The sequence below is a fragment of the Balearica regulorum genome, chromosome 4, assembly GCF_011004875.1.
Source record: "Balearica regulorum gibbericeps isolate bBalReg1 chromosome 4, bBalReg1.pri, whole genome shotgun sequence".
Taxonomy (NCBI): domain Eukaryota; kingdom Metazoa; phylum Chordata; class Aves; order Gruiformes; family Gruidae; genus Balearica; species Balearica regulorum.
Window position 1 is genome coordinate 23,094,815 of NC_046187.1, and position 24,261 is coordinate 23,119,075.

At 43.7% G+C, this 24,261-nt stretch overlaps 1 protein-coding gene across 1 annotated transcript in view; it reads right to left on the reverse strand.

The window, feature by feature from the left end:
- Positions 1–1,916: 1,916 nt before the first annotated feature.
- Positions 1,917–24,261, reverse strand: part of LOC104635117 (transmembrane protease serine 11E-like) — a 53,447-nt gene continuing 31,102 nt past the window's right edge. Inside the window, exons 3-11 of the mRNA XM_075751417.1 lie at positions 13,515–13,642; positions 11,786–11,901; positions 11,295–11,362; positions 9,546–9,709; positions 8,529–8,567; positions 6,685–6,865; positions 6,192–6,457; positions 5,170–5,312; positions 1,917–4,766 (exon numbers count right to left, since the gene is read on the reverse strand). Of these exons, the coding sequence (XP_075607532.1) occupies positions 4,605–4,766; positions 5,170–5,312; positions 6,192–6,457; positions 6,685–6,865; positions 8,529–8,567; positions 9,546–9,709; positions 11,295–11,362; positions 11,786–11,901; positions 13,515–13,626 (1,251 nt within the window). The 5' untranslated portion in view covers positions 13,627–13,642 and the 3' untranslated portion in view covers positions 1,917–4,604. The remainder of the gene's footprint in view (positions 4,767–5,169; positions 5,313–6,191; positions 6,458–6,684; positions 6,866–8,528; positions 8,568–9,545; positions 9,710–11,294; positions 11,363–11,785; positions 11,902–13,514; positions 13,643–24,261) is intronic.

The following is a 24,261-nucleotide window of genomic DNA, read 5'->3' on the forward strand; positions in this document are numbered from 1 at the left end:
AATGGATCAAAGACCCCAAGCAAGCTGAAATACTGACAGCTACGTTTTATAGAAGGATCCTGGTTCAACCACATACAGAAGAACATGAGAGCCATTATTCCACTCAGTTCTTCACTTCAAACCCTTTGACAGAAACTCCACCCACACGGCTCCCCCAGCCAAATACCACCACACCAGCTGAACACATCCTTGGGTCATGGCACAGTTACCAGCTACTGAATGCTCATAAATGCTTTAATTAGGTGTCACATACATAGCATGTGCTTTGCCAGACACTCAGCAAAAAGTACTTTTTTATAAGCCATAAAAAATAAAAGAAATCAGATTTGTTAAAATTATGTCCTTTAAGAAGTCTGTCTCTAAGACTCCCGTTATTGCACTTGACCCAGTAAAATGTGACAAAAGTGCTACTGTTCTTCCAAACAGCCACCTTCCCATCCATAGCCAACCTGGCATGTAATACGGCAATAAAGCTGCTGTACTCCTTTTTACCCTCTCAGATAATCTCAAATTCCAAGACCATCCCCTTAGCTGTTAGGTATTATAGACCCAGATCAACAAACTCCAGCATGTTTCATTCATCAACAGCTTGCTCTTCTAGCTCAGAATATGGTGCAATTTGTACCAAGTTTCCCATCCTGACAGGAAAGGGACAAGAAGAAATCTGATAAGTGTTGTCAATCTACAAGAATTATCAGTTGTCAGAACGGGACGTCAAAGCAAACAGCAGCTGTATGCCACTGCAAACCTCCCATCCTTTCAGATCTCAAAATTATTGCTGCTCTTTGCTATCTTGTTTGCAAGAAGGCTGATGACAAGCTGAGAAAATAGACCCATGATGCCAACAATACCTGACAATGTGCCTTTCCAGTCTACTTTTCCACAGGACAAAGGTCTGCCTATGGTGTGGCGGAGAAGCAGGCAAAACCCGCTCAGCCCCTTGCTCACAGCCACAGCACGCTGTGTACCTACAGAGGGGCATTTGCTGCCAGCTTTCCGATTGGGGAAAAGACTGAAACTCACTCTGTGCTGCAGAAGCCTGTGCTAAGAGCTGAACAGCTGTAGTCTCCTCAAACTTTGTAAGACAATCGTGTAGCATCTCTGCACCTTCAAGGCAATGTGGACACGGTGCCTTGTCCTCCAGATCGTCTCTACCGAGTTGAAACAGAGCACCCCCAGCAGCCAAGGCTCTTCTACAATACGGTTCACCCTCTAGTGGCTGATACGAGACCTGTTTGCCTGCACATAAATTTGGGTAACCTCTGGCCAGGTGGGTAAAATCTGTCCAACGCTGGATGGCATTTTGCTCTTCTTCCAGTTATGCTCTTCTAACAAGTCAACAAAACCAGATGGTTAAGACTACTTAAAAGCCACTACATAAATACATGGTATAGGATCAGTGTAACACATTCTAAAACAGAGGCGTCCCCATCTTACAGTTGCTTACCATAACACAGGAAATTAACAAGTACCTGACACAGAAGGCAAATTTTTAACAGGTTTTATTAAATGTGCATATAAATTACATTCCTGTGTGTCATGCATGATTATATAGTTAGATACATCCCATTCTGCCTTGAGTGAAGATGTTAAATCCTATGAAAACATGTCTGTGAGAAGATTGAGCTTGTGGTTTCATAAATAGGTGAGACTACAGCTTAAAAGACCACCTGCTAGACCACCTAAACCAAATAAAATGTTTTGGCCATCCACATTGCTTCAGGTTTCCATAACTTCCCTCAGGAAAAGCCAGACAATGCTGACATCAGTGTCATTTTGCCACAAGTAAGGGATTCAGACCCATCACGTCCATCCGCACCAACATTCCCAGTGGGTGAGGGGTGTTCTTTCAAGCATTCTTCTTGACAGTCCCCATTTATACTGCTTTGCATCACCAAGAGGCCTCAGAGCAGAAGAAACTGGATCAGAAGTCTTGTTCCAGTTGCTGTCAGGAAAACTCCACAAAGCAGTCCAAATGAAGGTTCCCAAAACATACACCATGTAGATGTCAGGTCCTCTTCAGCCCCATTCCTCCTGGCTGCACTGTGCTGGCACTCGGCATTAAGGTGGATCAGGTACTGTATCTCTCTGAGTAGAAGCTCAGAACTGGTAGCTCCTTAAGCAAATGACGAGTTCACTTATTCAGTCTTGCGTGCACCGCTTTGGAGAATGATATTTACTGCAGCCCTTGATACAGAGCAAAATGCTTAAGGCTTTCTGATTTTGTACCCAAAATAAGCACAACATGAATGTTCACAGATGCAAAATTTTTGGTTTTGGACATCTACTTACCTGTTTTGGGGAACCAGTGAAATAGTTGGGATTCACAAGCCTAAAAATATTGTTTCCAAGTTAAAATGAAATCCAGCAGGATGGGGAAACCATTATGCCCTCTGAAAACCCAAGCCTAAAGTGCTTTGGGAACTGGAAATCCATGGCATCTTGTAATGATGCTTTTCTTCATGAAGATCAAATTTTATTCACTGTCCTGGTAAGACAATTGCTACCAGCAAGGAAAAAAAAAAATCATATATACTTGTCATACATTACTTTTAAGCTTCCTCTACAAACAATATCCTTCAAACCCATGTTATACTTAAGGGACTAAAACGAGATTTTTTTGTGCTCAGACCTATGGAACCAGTGTGACACTTTTTACTCTCTATGTAGGAATTAAGACACTAAGTTTTGTTTCTGAAGCTCACAACATTCCACAAGAAAAGTTCCCTGAGGAAAAGAAAATTAAGTGCCAGTTTTCCTGATATACACAAGTACAGAACACACAACAGCTGCAGACCCTTGTCTTTCACGCAGACCTTGTCTGAGCATCCAGTATTCCAGTACCTCCAGTGAGGCTGTAGGAAAGGATGGTTCTCAGTACTATCAGACAGCCAGATCACAGGATGCATAATCAAAATACTTCTGTTAACTCGATGGATTGCTGCTCTGGTTGGCAGCATTTGCAGCAAGCTGCATAGTCCAGAGGGGATACCCTGAACTGCCATTGACTGTGTCAACTGACTTAGACTCAATTTGGACAACACTTTGATCCTAAGACTGTAATCACTGAGGGCCTCTTTCCCCCAGGTCTAACTATGAGCATGCCGAAAGCCTGCTGTTTGCCTTTTCTAGCCTGGCATAAGATTCTTGCTTGCTTGTCACGCTGGACCAGCTCCAAGTCTTGGCGCGTGGCTGGTATCTCCTTCACCGAGTTCCTTCTCTTCAGACCATAGAGGGAAAATAGAGCATTTGAGTGGCTCAATATCTAGCAACTAAGACCACAGCACTTGCTGTTGTGAGGATCAGAATCCACATAAAGTGTTGGAAAGAATCTGCAGACACACCAAGGAAAGCTTCCTCACCAGGAATAGGCGTTTGCTGCTGCTGGGGTGTAGAAAGTGTTTGAGATCTACCTGGCAGACAGAAACATGGGCTCCTGAAAACATGAAGTCAGAGAGAATATGAAGTTTGTGTGGTTGAGATCTAATGAGTTAGCTATGATCTGGCAATGAAACACAGGCAATTCTTACTTCCTGACAGGAGAGAGATCTTTACATAAGATTACTGGGTCAGTCAGAAGTTCTGCCCTGCTCTGAATGAGACAGGTATTTCCACCTTACCACAAAAACTTTTTTTTTTTTTAGGATGCAGCTGAAGATACACAAATTATAAAGACCCGAGAAGAGCATTCACAAGAATAAGCAGTTTGAGACGGGTTTTTTTGACAATGGTCGTACTGAGATTGTTACAATCCTCCACCCTGCACAAAAAGCCAAGAGACTTTTATTCAGAACAATACAATCTGGAAAGTTAAAAATGGAAATTAATTCAAATACTCTGATATGACAATAGACTGGTATGACCGTAAAGTGGTTTTTGGTCTTAAGTCCAGCAATCACTCTCAAGGCAGGGGCTGTTCATATGAAGCGATGAGTGGCAGTACAAACACTTGTTCAAAGGAGGTTGACAGAAGCTTGTGATTTCCACTGATTGCTTTTTCAGGACAACACAGCAAGGAAAAATTCTCTATTCATCCAAGTAACAGCCCGACATGATATTAGGAACCAGGACTTCCCTAAGCCATCTTCTGTTCTTCATTAGAGTACGCTTCCTGGAACAATGCAGGAAAAAGCTCAAGAAGAATTCAGATGTGCAGCAGCCTTGGAGTCAGAGGCTGGATTGTAGCTGGTCTGCAGATAGATGGGGCCTTGGGAGCACACAGCAAATGGGTGGGCCACATTTTGGTTATAACTTGTCTTTGATGCTGGTAAATGATTGTTTGGGCTCAAACGCTTTGCCTGAGTATAAAAGTAGGGGCCAAGACATTTGGCCACAAAGAAAAAAGAGTCAGAATATTGCATATAGACCAAGGCAGTTGTCCCTTTGACAGAGTACTTCCTGAACAAACAGCTGTCACATGGATCAAGTCCATTCCTGTTTGGTTGTAGGCCAAACCAATTTCGAGTCCTAGACTACTCTGAGCTTGCTGGCACTTGATACATGACCACAAGCTACGCCAGCAGCTGTTTAGAGGATAACCACAGAGCAGAATGTGTCAGAGGAATAGCCGTAGACAGCCCACAAAACTTAACCTGCTGCAGGTTTCAGATGCCTGTTTTGGAGTTGATCCAGTTTCGATAGTAAGTCACTCGCACGTACACTCCTGGTTTATTTGGCTTGCCACATTCATCTCCCCAGCTCACGATTCCCACAAGATACCAGATTCCTCTGGAGTTCGCATGCACCAGTGGCCCACCAGAGTCACCCTAAGGAGAAAAATGTCAACAGGCAGGAACAAAGAAAACACTGTTCACCTCATTGATGCAACAAGCCTCAAATTGTTCTGTTACAACTGACAGATACTTGACTCTAGACCACAGCTATAATTCAACCTCCGCATGGTTTACGGACAAGACAGAGGCTGACAGCCTATGCCTAATTTAGTCTCTCCCACTTCACACCCTCACATCTGTATTCTCTTGCATGTGCATTGTATATAAATCCCAAGCACCTAAGTGCTGGTGAGCCATAAAGCTCTTCATTTACATCTGTCAAGATATTGAACCCCATAAACTTAATCAAGATTCCCCAAAGTATATTTTATTTCTAGAAAACACCACCACCCACCCCAACTGCTTCCTTTTTACTATTACCTCTGAAGAGACTTACCTGGCAGGCATCCACCTTCCCCTCCAAGTATCCAGCACACAACATTCCAGGTGTTATCGCTCCACCGTACACTTGTCTTCTATTACAAGTCGCAGTACTTATAATTTTCACTTCTGCTTGCCGAAGCTGATTAACACTATAACCTAGAAGGAGAAGTGGCATTAGAATTTGCAGACAGCGTATGCAACCTAAAACACTCAAGAATTAGGAGTCGCCAGATTTTCCTACAGCTTTTCTGCTATGACAGGCAATGAAGGGAGCTACCCAGACAATGTCTCAGGAAGAAGAAAGAGGTTTTTCCCCTGCTAAAGTCCTTCACTTGTTCCCAAACATAACTTTTGTCCATCTTTCATTCTCATCAGATGCTCTTGAGCATAATGGACAAAGGGATTTTTATACATGTTTCAGTACTGAATTCAAGATATGTCTTGGATATCATTAGAAAGACTCATTTGGTTAACTGCAATGTAGCTTTGGACAATCACTACACACCCCAATGTCTACCACGAAACACAACCTATATAGTTCAATGGCTCTCATAAGCAGATTTATAGTTCCATCATCTCTAATGTCACTAACAGATTAATTTGAATGAAGCTCACTCAAGTCATTGGATGAAGCCTGATTTATGACTGAAAAGATAATAAATGATGAAAACTGTCATGATACATCTATGACAGCTGAATGACAAAAGAACTCATGTCAGCTAAACCCAGAGGGACTGGGCCAGTGAGGACAGAGAACAGAATGTATTCAACCAGCACAATGCATGCAGCAATGATAAAAAAAAGCTACTCTTACTCCTGTAAGGCTAACCTGTAGGGTCTTTCTCCCATATTCCAATCCACTGACCAAGCCCGAAAAAAAGCAGCAAACTAAGTCCACAAGTGTTATCATTAGCACATGCACCTATGAAACACCAAGTCTAAGGAACCCAAAATAAACAAAAAAACCCCATAAAACTAACAATAGTCTTCTCAGATACATGTGTGACAGGGCACAGGAAGGCAAGAGACACTCACCATCATTCTCCAAAGCCCCCCAACCTGTGACAAAACAAGAAGCATTCTCTGGGAAAATGGTAGATGCTTCAGGAAGACACACACTGTGCACATCACTCGTGAACTCAATAGCAGAGGCGAGTTCCACAACAGCCACATCATATTGATGATCAAGGACAAAGTCACTGTATTTTTCATGAATGATAATTCTTCGGATGAATTTTTTCTGTTTTGGAGGTCTCAACAGAATTCCAAAGCTGGCAGTCCACCTCCGAGGATCTTTTCCTCTGTAAGATATTTGAGGTTATGTCACAGCCACACAAAACAAGATCCCCAAAGAAGCTTAGCTCTCCATTTAAGCATCAGAATGCAATGTGGTCATGTTTTCCTAAGGGACAGAGAAGACCCCAACTTCATTATCTTTCATCAGATGCAGACGTTAGTGGGCCACGAAAGGTCAGAGCACCCAAGAATCCTAAGGATCTGTAGGATCAGAAAGGTGCTGATAACTTACCCTCTAAAGCAGTGGGCTGCAGTCACTAGCCATGTATTACTGATCACTGATGCACCACAGCGATGCGTCCCATCAAGCTGAATACTAGCCTGCCACGGCCATTCCCCATCCTGCGCACGCTGCCCACCAATTATTCTCTCCACTCCTGTGAAGGAGAATGTCTGTCTTCGTATTCCACAGCCTGTCAAAGAAAAGGCAGCTCTGCTTTAGCTGATTGAGGGAAATCAGGGTGTTGCTTTGGGAAAGGCCCTCACAGCTGCAGGCACAGACGTAACAGGGCAGAGATGTCAAGAGACAGCCTTCACCTAAAGCAGTGCCTCCAATAGCGGGGAAACCAAGTGTCATGGTCACAGGCATCTCAGGATAGACGTGGGGTAAACAAAGAAGCTCGGTAGAAGAGTGACTATTTTTTATTAAGCCAGTTTTCAGACACACAAGCCCATACGTACTCCCATGGGTACTGAAGGCTGTATATCTGAGACATTGTTTATTTTCCACAGTTGCAACTGTTTACCTAGTTAAAAAAAATATTGCCTCTACAAATCTTGCTTTGTTTGATATTTGACCAGAGCTGTACAGGGGGAAAGGTAACAGATGTAGCCATTAGTGTATCTGTGCATACAGGTACACACTCAGACACAGATTATTAGGCACAAAGATATGCACTGATAATTAACCTAAGTATTTACATTCATATAGCTTTCATAATAATGACACGTAACTTTCATCTAAAGACTAAGCCTCTCTTGGTAGCATATGAAAAAAGAGTATGGAAATACTGAGGAACGTCCACAAAAACAACCACACCAGGGCAGCTCTAAGCTTTAATACACACATCATCACCAAAATATGCACAAGACAGACACTGCACATCACTTGTAAACTCAGTAGAGGCAATCTTCCCATTATTTGTAACATCACCCCTGTATAGCGAAGACAAGACCAGCATAGTCAGTATAGCTTTAAGTGTCACAGAATTGCTGAAGACTAGTTTGCAAACAACTACAAAGCCAAACAAAAAACCCACCCACAAACTAAGCAAAGAAAGCAAGCATTTTGTTAGGTCACCTCCAGGTCAGCCTTGACAGCAGCAACAAAAAAATAGTGTCCTCTTCCTCCAACAGTTTACTTTTAGCCACTGTGCCAACAGCACAGTCATGTATTACTCAGCTGAAAAAAAGTTAGATCCAAACCAGTTAATTCTCAGAGTCCATTTAAAGATGGAAAGCTAACATGCAAAGGCTCTGAGACCATGCAGAGGACTGATGTAGTCCCCTTGGAGGGCACTTATGCTGTCTCCCTGTTTCTGGAGGAGCTTTAAGACCTTATGGGGGAGCACAGAACAGGAGAGGGACTGACACCCTGCTCTGACTGTAGACAGCTCTTTTCCCTCTCCCATCCTCTGGCCTTTCCCTGTATATTGCAAGGTTTAGCTCAAATCTGACAGACATCTATTGCGAACCCTTTCTGCAGGGAGCAGGAGGCAGAAGGGAAAATGTTTTTTGGAAGGATTCCAGCAATAATCTTGGCCCACAGCAACTGCAATCCTTGTGCAAAGCTCACTAACAGCAGCTCACCTACATGCCCCTACTTCCCGTAACCAACATTAAAGCAAATGCTTTCCACCATCAAGCCAGAATACCTGATTCTGCAAACACCACAGAGCCAGCCTGACTGCAAGAAAATGAGCTGAAGTCTTCCCTGGCTCATGCACTGTCTACTGCTCTAGTATCTTTAGCTAAAGTTGTGTTTTCAACTTGCATCTCAAAAGCATAAGAATCTTGTAAACACAGAACCTATAGCACCATGTCCCTGGACCTTTTCTGTAAAGCATTTGTACTTACAGTTGTTTAAAAGGTTATCTCCCTTTTCTTTATTCAACTCTGAAATGAAAAGCAAACGGCACAGTGAGTATATCTCATACTGCTACATGATCTAGCACAGACTCCCTCCCTATACCCAGCAAACACAAAGTAAATGGCTTGCATTGCTGCATGGAGTGACAGTACGGTAAAAGGAGTAATTTGCTCTGTTGGAGAAGTTCAGTTAAGTCTCTGTTCCTTACCGAAAGTATAAGGCCAAAGGATGCATCTTTCTTGCCTTAGCTCAAAGCTAACAAAAGCAGCAGATGACTGCCAACAGGTCCAAGTAACATCTACATGTGCTGGCATCTGCACGATATAAACGCCTACATGCATTTGTTCAGGTTCAGTATGGCAAGGTGGTCAAAACAGTCTTCACAAACCCTCAGTGCTGGGATTGAGTGGAGCTAAACTGTAACGTTACTGATTTCTTTCCTACAAAAACCCCTTTGCCAGATTCTGATGGTAACCAGTAACAGATTCATGGGAGAGGATTACTGCCCAGGGAATGTCAGGGCTTTTTTTATGAACACTTGCTATCTGTCAAATAAGCAAAGGAAATAGCAGGGGGTGAAGAAGGGAACCATCTCAGCCTTGCATTTTTTTAATAGCTTGAGAACTCTGCATTTCAGTACCTAGTGATACAGGTTCTTTTCCAATTCACTGTGTGCCTTAAAGTAATCTGGGAACTCATGGTCACAAAGTTGGGCCTTTTTTTGATTGATTGGGGTTCAACTATCTCATTCAACAGAGCTAGGTCACACAGAGATGCACAGGAGAGAGTTCACACTCGTGAATCAGTGACAGTATGCTTTAGTTCTTTTCATGCTACTTCTTCCAAGTTCCCTGGCTGTCAGCTATAACACATAATTTAGAGAAGGCAAAAGAAGAAAGTAAGGCTAGCCCATATTTGCATGCTAAAGTGAAACTCATTACACTAAGAACAGCAAGGTTTGAGGAACATATTCCAGGCTAAAAACACAAACCTAAGGCACTTGCCTGTGAGGCTAAGGGTTGACTGGTCAACGTTTAAGAATGTAGAGCTTGTTTTCAGCCTTCTGTGTAACACACGGTTGACGTGACCCCAGCTCGTTGCCTTACTGTCAGCTGAGGCAAATTTAAATACCAGAACAACAGATGCAAGCACTCCACCAGGATCCGGGCTGCAAACCAACAAAAGCAAAGTGGTGTCATTCTCTCTTTGCCCACTAATCCTCTTTGTTTTGCTTTGCGCTGTCTTCTTTAGATGAGAACAGGTCTGGTCTGCGCAGATGTACAGAACAAATAGCATAGCTGCGCACAAGTGAAGGCAGATGAGGACATGTCAGTAAGCAGAAAAAGGCTTGGGTCTCATTATAACAATGATAAGAGGGAATTTTCTGGAAACTGTTATAAGCAGTACAGCTGAGGAGGAGGAGAAGAGGGATCACTCCCTTTGGCCTCCACGCAACTCTTAGTAGGACACAGATGGCAGTAGGAACAATACAGCAAGTTAAAACCCTTCAACAGATACCCAAAACGCCATTCCTAACAGCCATTCAAAAGCTCCAGTTAGAGCCATAGAAGTTAAAAACGTCTTCTGGCATTTCTTTCCATTTAAGTCCATTTATTGTCCAGTTAGCTCCGTTGTATCTAGAGACAAAAATCTTAATAGTATGAGTTATCAGAGCAAGGCATGATCATTTACTGTCAGTATAAAAAAAATTGGCCCAATAGTTTAGACTAACAGTCTAAAGGAAAACCAAGCGAAGCCTAGAGGCAAAGACAGCAGAGATGCAGCCAAGCTGGTCCAGTGTCAAGCTGCACAACTAGGTATCTGTAGTGAAAACAAGGTTGTAAGAGATACACTGTTTCGGTCAACCTAAAAGATGTAGAGGATGTTGCTTGAAATCTAGCTCCCAAGTTCTGTAATTTCAGTTGATGTGAGAGGCTTGTGGAAGAAACCAGCAGCAGCAAACAATGTAGAACAGTTTAAGGAAATGACTCATTCCATCTAGAGAAAGGTAAAGGCAAGAAAGCCCAGAAGTGCTGTGAAGAAGGACATTTGTGTGAACTTTGGCATTCTTCGCTATCTAGGGAAAATATTACACAGCAGAATTGAACCTTATAGAAATATTACTCCAAACAAAAGTAATGTGAAGGAGAGGAAAGCAATGGCTCTTATGACTCTCTATGAGAGTGATACATAATTACTGCAGAGACATGAAAGACTTAAAAGCTCTCGCACTGGACCTTTATACCTGTACGTCCCACTTGCCTCCTTCCCTCAACTCTGTATCCAGGTGTCTCACAGTGGAATCATTCATTCCTTCAGACCTTTTCAGAGAGGGAGGAGAATAGTCACCTCCTGCTGTACACCATGCAGAGGGGTAAACACCAGCCTGAGCTTCCACAGGAAGGATTAAGTGGAATAAAGAGCTGACTTTGCATATCTCAAGCCCTTAACTAGTATTGAAGACCAGGATCACCTAGTAATTCAGTTACTGCATCACAGTCACAAACAACTGGCATTCAGGTAATCAATCTGCAGAAGCATAAGGCCAAATTTCTCTTCCTTGTTGACCTCTGAAGGTACCTGAGCCCTCAGCGTTGTCAGCACTGAAGGAGAGCGAGAACCAGCCAAGTCTTAGTCATCCTGCTGGTGTAATCCAAGCATAAACAACAACTAGGCCATATGGTCAAGGGGTAGGAAGAAAGCATATTTATCACATCCCTGCTTATTCCCGACATTCACATCACATTACTTACCTTAGACTGACAACATGGGACCTGATGTACCTTTTACTTAGAAAGGACCCCTTGAATACTTCAGATATCTGTTAAAGGAAAAGAGTGTGTTAAAATATACCTATAGTATGTACATGATGTCAAGATGTAACTGTCTCATGAGCCTCCAAAACACAAGGAAATGCCTTCAGATCTCCACCTCTATACCAAAGCTACTGTTAAATTTCCATCAGAGGATGCAGAACCAAAATAAATTCAGCTGAGTTGGCTGATTTCACTGTCCCTTCTGCTCTGTGGGTGCCTGTTCCACCACAGGGCTGCTGGAACATACAGCACCTGTGTTTACCATCTGCTTGTGAGCAGTCGGCAATGCATCTTTAACTCAGGTTTGAAAGGTAAGACCAGCCGCATCAGAATGAGGCACAATCACTTCTGACTCTTTATTTCCAATCACACAAACACAGGACTCTTTACCATAGGTCAGGCAGAAACAGAGAAACACCTTAGCTTACCATGGTTTCAATCTCTTGGCTCAGGTGCCTGAACTCTTCTGTGGTTTGCCTTTCATACTGAGGGTCATACTTGACATTGGTGATTAGGAAAGATGCATTGTAGTATCGGTCCTGATCTACAGAGGAGAAGAAAAGAAAAGTTCTACTCCGCTCTCTTGAGACCCCACCTGGAGTATTGTGTCCAGCTCTGGGGTCCCCAGTACAAGACAGACATGAACATGTTGGAATGAGTCCAGTGGAGGACCACAAAGATGATCAGAGGGCTGGAAGACCTCTCCAGCCTGGAGAAGAGAAGGCTCCAGGGAGATCTAATTGCAGCCTTCCAGTACCTGAAGGGGGACTACAGGAAAGATGGTGAGGGACTGTTTATCAGGGAGTGTAGTGACAGGACAAGGGGTAATGGGTTTAAACTAAAAGAGGGTAGATTTAGATTAGCTATAAAGAAAAAATTCTTTACTGTGAGGGTGGTGAGGCACTGGAACAGGTTGCACGAGAAGCTGTGGATGCCCCATCCCTAGAAGTGTTCAAGGCCAGGTTGGATGGGGCTTTGGGCAATGTCATCTAGTGGAGGGTGTCCCTGCCCATGGCAGGGGGGTTGGAACTAGATGATCTTAAAGGTCTCTTCCAACCCAAACCATTCTATAAAAGATGGCTGATCTCCTTCAGTATGATTCAGACATGCACAGCACCTCACAGAGCACGGCACAAGGCGCTCAGGCTCTGGCTGTGACCCTGTCAGCTGTGGAATTAGAGCTTTAGCAGCACTTTGGGAAAAGGGGGCTCTAGACATCTTGTTGCTCCATGGATCAGCTAGGGGCTCATTTCTACTTTGAGGACCATCCCAAGTAGTTCTAAATTACACTCACTACAACATTTCTCTGGGGACCATCTTCTCATCAACATGAGGTGAGCTCAGCAGACACATTCACTCCTCCCTAGCTGCTCTCTGGCATGTCCGTGCCCCTCTGAGAGGCAGGTGGCCCAGAGCTGTTTACATCCATTCAGCAGTCAGGTTCAGTTTAAAAATCTGGCTCTAGGGTGAATGGCAGAGGGGCCACATAATGCAGAGTTGGCTACAAACAAAGCTAAGCTGTAGCCCTTCCACTGCTCTGTCTAGTGTCCTAATGCAAGCCACGGCCTCGTTGACTCTCGGTGAGTTGAGACAGCAACACGATTAGTTCCGTCCCAGCAGGAAATCATTTCAAAATCCCTCACACTGGCATCTCAAAGACTGGGAACGGAATGACTTGGCTTCATTCATCTGCTACTGAAACTGGGCCCTTGGCAACCAGGACTGACTCCTGGGCTCCAAAAAGCCTAAACCTCTGCCCTCTATCTTTTTGAGGCATATCCTCAGCTAGAGGTGCCAGGTTCAGTTTCTGCAGAATCCCTGTTCAAGACCAAGCTTACTATACATAGCCTGAGTACTAGACACACCCCTGGTTTACACAGAAGACTGCTAGCCTTTGGTTAACAATGCATACCAGCAGATGCACCGGGGCAAGACAAGAACAAAAAGAGGAACAAATCTTCAATCTCTGCTTCAAGTAAATGATATTTTAAGTATTCCTGCAGGTTTTCTAATCAATTCAGATCTTGAATAGGGTCTGGTAAGTTTTCTTAAGCAGATTCTATACCAGAGAGAAATTGTATACTAAATCATCAGGCAGCAAGTGAAACACAACAGATTCCTGAAGACTTGTGAAAACAAAAAGAGTGGTGCACTTACCATGGCACAAAAGAAACGTAATCAAGCCAATGATGAGGGCTAAGCCTACTATCACTGACACAACGATGACTGCTATCTTCCATGGCTCTATACGCTTGGTTGCTCTGTCCATCTGGATCGCTATCTGCCTTGAAGAAAACAACATGGGGAAATTAAACTCTATTACAAAGATAATAGTGCATGCTGAGCCAAATCATATCTGGCACAACTTAGCTCAGCTGACAAACCTTACAGATGAGGTAGGTTGGGAAGAACCTCTGGACCCTGTGGGTCTGACCTGCTGCTCAAACCAGGTCCCATCAAACCAGGTCCCACTATGACAGGTTGCTCCACGCTTTGTCCAGTCAAGGACAGAGATCTCCCAGTCTCTCTGAAGCTCTGGTTGAGCTTCTGACCACCCTCATGGCAAAAGCTTTTTCTTTATATTTAGTCAGAATTTCCTGTGTTCTAACTTGCCTCCGTTGCCTCACATGCACCCCTGAGAAAAGCCTAGAGTTGTGCAGGCATTGCTACTATGGAGAATTTCCCATCAAGAAACATTACGCACGTCAAGTGCAGCTGACTGCCCACGCAGGTGCTTAAACTGAACATGAATGTAATAATTCACCATTGCCAAAATAACTTCTGCACCAAAGACACTCTAGGCTACCAGAGATGCCATATAACATACTAACAGCAAGTTGAACATGAGTCAACAGTGTGCCCAGGCTCCCAGGAAGGCCAACCATATCCTGGGGTGTATCAAGCACGGCATTGCTAGCCGGTCTAGGGAAGTGATTGTCCCACTCTACACTGTGCTGGTGCGGCCTCACCTCAAGTACTGTGTGCAGTTTTGGGCACCACAGTACAAAAAGGACATAAAACTACAGGAGAATGTCCAAAGGAGGGCAACAAAGATGGTGAAGAGGGGAAGACGTATGAGGAGAGGCTGAAGTCCCTTGGTTTGTTCAGCCTAGAGAAGAGGAGACTGAGGGGAGACCTCATCGCAGCCTACAGCTTCCTCACAAGGGGGAGCAAAGGGGCAGGCGCTGATCTCCTCCCTCTGGTGACCAGTGATAGAACCTGACGGAACAGCATGAAGCTGCGACAGGGGAGGTTTGGGTTGGATATCAGGAAAAGGTTCTTCACTGAGAGGGCGGTCAGGCACTGGAACAGGCTCCCCAGGGAAGTGGTCACAGCACTGAGCTTGACTGAGTTCAAGAATCGTCTGGTCAATGGTCTCAGTCATATGCTCTGATTTGGCTGGTCCTGTGTGGAGCCAGAAGTTGGACTTGATGATCCTTATGGGTCCCTTCCAACTCAGGATATTCTATGATTCTATGATACCGCTTTGAGTTATTTTTAGTTGGTATAAGTAGTAACATTTATTGATCGCCTACAGGGTTTGGGTTTTATTGCGCCAAACCCACACATATACTGTAAGACACCACATCCTGTCTCCTGCCAGTCCGTCAGAGAGGAGAGAAACAGCTACTCTTGTGTAAACATGGTATGGCAACAAGACCCAGACTTAATGACTCCCTGAAAGCCAACAGCAGACCTGTAAAAGGGTTGGGAACTTGACTCACGCATGGACAAAGGCACATAAGCCTTTCTCCACCACTTATGTCCTGTGTGGCATTAAGCAAGAGAACATTAGGGAAACTACATTTTTGCACATGTCCTCAGTAGCTTTGTTGTAGGATGATGCAAAGCCTTAAGCACAATTATTTCAGATCCCCGGTAATTCCACAGCACACTATGTAGTAATTTTTGTCATGCTACATACACACTGAGTCTGCATCATGGTCAGCATTAGTACAGGGTATCAGAAAAACACGTGGGATAATCTCTCAAGGGTGCCTGGAGTGACAAATGGCAGCAGGAGGGACTCAGCTGGCTAGTCACCATGCTGTTTTACACCCACTGATCCATGTTTGCATTGCTGTGGACCAGACATACTAAATGCTATTTTCCCCTTTTCAGGCCTATGGCACGGGCATTTCTCAGCAACATCCAAGAAAATAGGGGCAGGAAGGGGCAGAAAGGCAGGCAGGCAGAGTAAGTCTTTGCAGGTTTTCTGACTACAAGGTGGCAAAGAAAAAATCAGTGAAAGCAGAGCAGTATAACAGCAGAGGCTCCATCTTAGGAAATGAGCTGAGGAGGCAGACGAACAGTGAAGGCAAGGGTATGATGCACAAATCCAAGACAGCAAAAGACAGTGAAGTGGTGGGAAAGCAGATTGGGGTTATATACTCTGCCCTGAGGGCAAGAAAGCTGAGCAAAGCTACAAGAAAGAGATGGTAAGCAAGGCAAACAAACAAACAAACAGACCCACCCAAAAAAAACCCCAAAAAAGAGGATAGAGTCACAGAGGAAGCAGTTGAGAGGTCTGCACACAGTGAAGGTGTGCTCAGCAAGTGACAGGGCGGTTGGAAGCAACTTGGTTTAATCTCTTCACATAAAAGCTTGGTTTTGGCTCATGAGAGTGTTGGCAGATATCCCAGTCCATTGCTTAAGAAGGGAAGCAGACAAGTTTTTACCCTCTCAAGCAGGTGGCATACTGGAAAGAAAAAGTAAAACAGGGTAGCTTCAGCCAGCACCACAACTACAGGTGGTCACAAGCAGCAGCTTAGTGTTACCAAAATACACAGGACAGGTGACCAAGATCAAGTCTTCTGCTTCAGAGTCACATGCTACAGAGAAGCCTAGTACCTCTCCTTCTGTTGTGCCTGCTTTATTGTGGCAAAGTTATGTTCTGGCAATGCACAGTCCAAGTTTTCCCCAAATCTAGCTGTCTCCGCTCTAGACTGGCTCAATTCCCTGATGGCAAGACTCTGCAAAACAAACTGTAGGGCAGTTGACAGGAGTCTGAAAGCCCAGGCTGGCCAAGATTGCTTTCTTTGGAAACTGCAAGTTGCAGTAAGCACATAATATACACACACTAGACCTCAAGTGGTTCCAGGGAGGCCTTGACTTCTCGTCATCTAGACCTTCACTGTATACGCTATCCATCACTCCTGATGGTTTAACAATTGCAGAGGTTTGGATAAAAACTAAAGACCAGTGGGACTGTCCTGCCTCAGTTTCTTTAACCTGCTGCAACCTCCCACAGAGCATTCCCATCCTCATCTCATAGCTCACAGTCTTTCACAGTCCCAGCTGCTGGAATTGCAGCATACCTCATGGGCAGCCAATTACTGCCCTTCAGGGGAAGCCCTTTGGCTAACCAGAACAGCCCACTATGGCAAAATGCCTCTGCCCCTCCTTAGCTAGCTACCTCTTATGTTTTAAAGATTCTGCTTTAGCACCAGACCTTGCTCTCCTCACTGGAGAGCTTTTGCTCTCCAGCTTGAGCCCCTGCTGTCACTCTCAATCAAACTGGTTCCCTGTGCTTCAGCTGTCCCCACCCCAGTGTGCTTCCACCTGAACGGCAATCAGAGCAACATCCCTCCATTGCTCTTGACACAGAGAACACGTGGCACAGCCCTGACAGCATATGGCTGACTCTGCAGATATTGAAGCAACAGTACTCGTTTCATAACCGCTGGCTTTCTTGAACTGTATACCGACAGATTTCCTCAAGACACGGCCTTATGCCTCAGCTACAAAAGCTTAAGACTCACACTTGAGAAATGAGTGTCTCATTGCCTGCGGGACTTGTGCTCTGACAGGCAGCACTGTCCTCCATTTCAATCTGTCTCTATTTCCTTTTCGTGCAAATACCAGCTACATCAACAAACACTGGTGGCATAGACCCCCTTCTCCAACATTTCAGAATTGCTTGCTCTCCACAGGTCACACAGACTTGTAAGGGGAAACAGGTACCTTGGGAGCTGCTGCAGTGCTGGGGAAAACGGAAACACAGGAGACGAGGAATAAAAACTTCCTCCACTTTTGATACTGATTTCACTTTAAATTTTTTTAAGAAAGCAGTTTAAAGGAAGCACTTCCGTATATTTCTACATTCATACAAATTTATACCTTTGTATATCCTACATACAGGATATACAAATTAAAGGAGAAATACGTCTTCAAACCCCAAACAGTTTCCTCTCTTTAGCAGGATGCTCTCGACTTCCATCTTGCTATTATCTTAGTACCAGAATAAGAAAAATCTCTTATGCAATGGAAGCACCAAGTCTCATCACCTCCCATGGTGTACAATTGCCTGTATGAATCCTTCAACTGTGATGCCTGAGTGCAGGACCCAGCTGAGCAGCCCCCTTTTTTTTTTGGTCTATTTTATCAGCGGACATGCTAGTCACCAGTTGTGCAGAAGGGTTGGGAAAGAAAAACTCTCTTGTTTTTAGCTTTTTAGGAAACTCCTAATATCTTTTGCCACTCATTTAAGGAATCAGCATGAATGCAGGGAACAGATGGTCTTGTTTGGCCCAAAATCAGCTATCCTTTACTCTTTGAAGAACAGCTCGAGTGCGAGCAACACTAGATGTGCATGGCTTGTATTAAAGCAGCATTTCTTTCCAGCAGTGCTCAGGAGTTCTAGCCTTTGACATTGTCATGCTAGAGTCTGTATTCACAAAACAAAACATACTCTCAACTAGATCTGATTTTAAGCCTGGCTCTGCTGAGACCTACTAGGATGTTTAGTGAAAGACAGCTCTTGTTCAGGATATGGCCACTCAATGCATTCAGTCATTAATTACATACATTAAACCTCCAACTAGCTTCTTTGCCCCTCTAGCCTTTTTGCTATTATGCCATGGAGGGCACAGTTGTCATGCTTTACCAGAATAACCACCTGATGAGGGATTCCTGTGCCTGGGATATCCTTCTCCGCAGTTAAATAGTTCAGTGGCAGGTGGATTCCGCTGTTTAGGAATCAGACTTCTGCATGGTCTTCTCCACAGTCTAGTAACCAAGAAAACTCTGCTCCACCCAGCAACCCTCGCTGGCCAGAGAAACACTGATCCTCTGTGTTGCTGATGAATGCAGAGGCAGAGATGATCTCATCACCTTCAACCATAGATGCATCCTTTCTTTCTTCTTGTGGCAAAGAGGCACTGCTTAATAGACAGGTGCTCTCAAAAGACCCCAAATACCACAGCCATCTGCGTAGATGCCTTCCAGAGCCGGGTGTTTTGTACAGCCTCACATTTCTTGCTTCTTTATACCACATACTTCCATTTTTTTACTGCCCAAACTCCAGTAAGATGTGAATTAACTCTCGGGCACTCAGACAGGGGAATTCAGGTAACACCAATGCATTCATCCTCCAGCATGGATGAGGATAACTTTAATTCCTCAAGAGCAAACCTTAACAAGAGATCAGAAGCCAGACTCCACCAGTAGACCTTGAATGCCAAGTCCTCTCTGCTCTGAGAACCACCTCCTCATGGTCTGTGTCTGGCAGCTTTCAGTCTGCAGTGAATTAGCGAGAAGTTTCAAACCCAAGATCTTTTAGTTAGGCACACAACTTCTTATATTGGCAATACTATGCATGAACAATAGACCTCCTCCAGCAATCCCTGTTTTCATTTAAAATATGCTTCATTCCCAAGGAGCCCAAGACAATCCATGGAGACAGCAGCATCTGACAATTTCATATCGCAGTTTATTTGGGTCTGGAAATGTAAACTATCAAGTCTCCTAGTTTACACACCTTGGCTCTGAGCCAAAGAATGTGTTTTGATCACTAAAAAGGAATTCCATACTGCAAAAAATTAATCTGGGTGAACTATTTTGGAAATAGCTAAGTTTGTATAGAATTAAGTTATTTTAAACACAGTAAAGTTGTGTTTAGAGAGAGATATATTAAATTGAGCCTTGATACAGGATATTTTAATAAGTGAAATACAGCAAGAAATAAAGCTACATTAATAGTTATTGGTACATTAGGAAGAAGAGTTGTACTGAAATTTTATGGAACTAAGATTTTCTGGTCTTCCTTGTGAAACCAAGGAGAAAACAGATGGGATTTCAGGTTGGATTTCTGATCAACCCAAAATGAATTCTTTACCTTCTAATTTGGAATATTTACCCAAAAGCAAAACACAAGCACAATACACGGGTGACAAGCTGGTTTTCCTCACTCATGCTGTACCAAACTCCCTAGAAGGTTTCTGTGTTCATTCACAATGCAAGTGGTGAAAGTTCAGCTCCCACCTCTGCCTGACAGGATTTGATTCACTATATTGAGCTTATCCATCTCTTCCAGTTGAGCTACTGTCCGTTATCAAAAGCCTCATTAAGAACAATACCAGAAAACTGAGCAGAAAATGTCTGTTCAGACCACAAAAGGAAGTGTAACTTTATCATCTAAGAAAAGGCCCTAGTCACTGAGCTGCTCGATAAGCAGGGAACAGCTACCCTGTTCTGTTTTACAGATCTGCCCTTGACATTTTCTGACTTCTTAAGTTAAGCCCTCATAGCACCCTGACCTAGGTGTGTTTAGATGAATCTAAACCATGTTTTCTGGCACGAGCTGTTTACTGAAGGCATTTTGCCATGCTCTGCATAGAAGAAAACATGCATCCTCTGCTATCTGATCTGCTTCTATCTTCCTATAATAAATTTATTATTGTATTTTTCATTATTACACCCCTGTTCACTGATATTCCAATACTCTCAGAAGAGCCAGTGGCCGAGCTTTGGTGACACATCTGCTGATGAGGGTCTCTCCCCATTTATAGCCATGACCAGTTTTTCCATTTGAAGATGGATTCGGGCACATCCCTACAATCACTCTTCCTAGAAATGGAACCTTTAACAAGACAACTGAACAGACAAATCTTCTGGCCTGGTGAGTGCAATTTGAAAATCCAGACTAGGTCCCTGGCACTATCTACCCTGGCAGGGTGGTTGGGAATGGCAGCAACTGAAATACACGTGGCTTAGTCCAGAAGTCCTGTAGCAAAAGCACAGGGCCATGAAGAAAGACATGCTAATTCCACTCCCACTTTTGCCACAAGCAATCACACCAACCTAACGTTTCTCTTCCACTCGTGTGGCATACTCAGGACAGACACTTCTAAGAGAATGGGATGACAACCTCTACTACTGCGGGCATTGGAACAGAAGCAGATAGTGCCTGCCAAAGTACTGCAAGACCCTTGTTTGGATGATGTCAGTTACCTACCAGCCTCAATCACTCAATGTTTGATATCTCCCGAAACAATTCTGATACAATGGAAGACTTCCAAATATTGAAGGGATCTGCTGAGGGATACAAAATGTGTGTGTTCTTCTATGCGTCACACTGAATCAGCTTGATCTCCCCACACCCTCGAACATCCCACAAAAACAGTAGGTGCTGCATGCCACCCCTCTGCAGTCAGATAAAGCATCACTAATGTATTTGCCACTTACTAATTGAGCTCCTCCCCTTAACCATTCAATTCTACCAAGATCTTGCTGCTTCCCAGGAGCACGCTTCAGCTGGGCAAAGACAACAACTCCAAATACTGTTCTTGTCATTGGCATCAAGATTAAAGACCAGCATTGAGTCTTTGGGATGTGTTAACTCAGAGCTTACCAGTAACGACATCCATGATGCCAAAATACTGCTCATACAGGCTTCCCAGATTATGTGATCGCCTTTGCAATCAGCACAAAAGGTTTGTTGTTCCTTACTCTCTCATTCGTTTTGCATACAGCATTTTGGAGGTTATAAGCTCTTTAATTGTTGGGACAGAGCTAGCCTCCCATACTACTGCAACAGTCTGTGGGACATAACTGTAATACCAACAACTGAAATATCCTTGATCATTAACACATCTTTCTACAGTTGACTGTCACAGTCATCTTGAGAAAGACTCCCATGTTCTGAAATAAGCTTTAGTAGAACTCAGAGGACTACTCACTACCTAAGGACTTTACAATCTGCATAAAAATGTGAGATGCCATCCCAGTGTAAAGGAAATATTAAGTACATGGCCACTGATTCCAATCAGTTTAGGATAAGGTTCTGCAACTTCTGTATCATCTTTACCTCTCAGATTTCAACTTCCAGCTGCATTGGTCATAGCCAAGTATCTTATTCTGTTAGTTTGGCAGTCCCAGCCTATAGAAGTAGATCTGTGCTTTTCAGCCTTTGAAAATAGCTCTGTTTCCCTTCACTCCGCTTTGGTTGAAATCTACTCCAGAAATGAGACATCAAACAAGCAGTTATAGTCTTTGTGGATTTTCAGTTTGATTTTCATTCCAAGGCAGGGTGGGTGAGACAGTCTGATGCCAAATTTGGTGTGTTTCCAAGCTGATTCTGCACAGATTAACACTTCACTGGCTGCATACAAAGCCCATGAAAATAAACAAGAGCACAAGAAGCTACTTTTACCTACTTTACTCTGCTCACCCTCTTGTACCACACGTTTATTGCTCAGCAGCTGTGACTGCAATACATTCTAACCGCGCTAGCACAAACGGCAGATCAGAGTTGGGACGCAGTGAGATGACTCTCACCTGCTCCCCTGCCGCAAACTTTGGTGGCTAAAGGCCACCTTGGTTTGTCACCATACCATGTCGTAGAGGAACTGGGCAATTCTCAGAAAACAAATGCATTTTGTGTGAAAAGAAAGGGTGAAATATCAGAAGGATTACTGATGCATGGAAGGCAGCTCAAATCAGAAGTAAGCTCAGAGCTAGTGTCATTCTCCCCACACCCTCGGTCAAAGCTGAAACTGCCTTATAAATCTACACATGATATAGCCATGCTGCCCAGACTACCAAGGAGCAAGTCAGAAGGCTGAGGCACTCACCTCTGGGTACCACTAAGAGGTCAGCAAGAAGCTCTTCTGTCTGGGAGATGCACTGTACCGAACGCCACAATGCACTATGCAGCATCTCAGCATAGACTTGAGGCTTTATCTCCTGAATTAGGAAAGAAAGGAGTCATAGGCAAGTCAGAACAAACAAGTCCAGCAAGTCTCAGTGACAGAGGCCTACCCAGTAGCATGATTCCTCCCCTAAAACAATAACAATACACTTCTTTCATCACACCTTTCATCCAGGAATCCTGAAGCCTTTTCAGAGCATTAACTACACCCTGCAACACCCCAAATCAGAAGAGCCATGAAAATTTTGCAAGGATGCAGAGTTTATTTCCTTCTTTGGTATAATTAAAAACAAATCAGAAATTATGGGCAGGACCAACTTAGAAATTTTGCATGTTCTAAAGAAACAATGTTCAGTCCCAGGCCAGACACAAAGCTGACATAAACTGATGTAGATTCAGTGGCATGTGCCCCTTAACCCCCTTGAACTTCCCTGAAATTGGTCATTTAGCCAGACAAGAACTTGCCCTCACAACAACAGCTACATGCAAGTTTGTCATTCTTCTTTAACTCCTTAGATATTAATTTTAATTGTGGCCACCTAGCCACACACACATTTCTGTCCTGGAAAAATTCTCCTGGGTCATAAACACTTGTGATATAAATATTTGCAGGTTGTCTAGATAAGCATTTCTACTAATGCTAGTTACAGCAACTTAACTGGCAAGTCAGTTAACACAAGCACAAACTCTAACCTAAAATAGCATTTCTCAATCTTTTTTGGGGAACCCTTTTGTTAATTTTAAGTTTTCTCAGTTCCATCAAACTTACTGTAAGATACATATGCCCACATAGCCTTACACACAGATTTGTTTCAGAAGGCAGAAGATAACATCACAACAAGAGAGGTGCATGGCACATATACTTGCTTTGCTGCAGTAAAGTTTCTACATCTAGGGACTCTTTTCCTCCACCTTAATGACCTTCATTTGACCCCTCTATAGCTCAGGGATCACCACCTTAGTAACACACTGATGTGAATACATCTGACATGGCTGAAGCTCTTCCTTCCGCCTTATATCAAGTCCACAGCCAAGTAACAGGAAGACTGCCTTTCTGGGAAGGCAGGCTTCTTTTGAATGAAACACAGGCTAAAGATAAGCCTCAGCTTCTCATAATTTGGATTCAGTCACTGTCTCAGCATAATTTGTTATGAAATACAATTAATAGAGTTGCTAATGATGCACATAATGTAATTGCTTCTCAATACTTTAACTGGAAGATGTATTGCCATCCCATAGAGGAGCACTTCTATTGAGTCAGTCCAGATATGCAAGAGAAATTCAGTCAGAAGCCTAGCTAGAGGGTGACAGTTTCCAAGGGTGAAATATTGAGTGTCATATGATTACCTGACCTGGGTGTAGGTGGTGCGAAGATGTAATCATTCTAGGCAGCTTGTGATCCTCGGAGATAGAGCCCTTTCTTGTGACTTGATCATGGCATAGGTGGAAGAATGCATGACACAGGTTTCATGGAAATCTCTGAACAGTCTCACCTGCAGGTAAAAAAACCTATTGCTGCTTTAGAAAAGAGGTTAAACTGAGGAGGCTTTTTAGGGGACTGAAAAGCTCTTCCAGCTCTAGTTTCATGGCAGGAAGGCACCAAACTGATTAAGGATGTAATAATACTGATCAATGGTCCTCGATCTGCACAAGGTATCTGTGTATCTTCTTGTACTGACAGTATTTCCCTGGGGCAGAAATCCCAGCTGAGAAAAAGGAACAGGCAATAGCCATCGGTGGTTCAGTTACCAGGTACCTAACAGGTTTGGCACCTGATCCCAGAGACAGTGTACTGATGTTGCCCGCTGGTGCTACACTGACAAACTTCAAAAAAAGCTGGGACAAGTTGGGAAATACTGGGAAGGAGGCAAGATTTGTGGTCCACCTTGGTACCAAATAAAAGAAATGAGAGATTTTGGAGGCAGAACATAGGATGCCAAACACCAGGACCTCCATCATAACACAGCTGGTGAC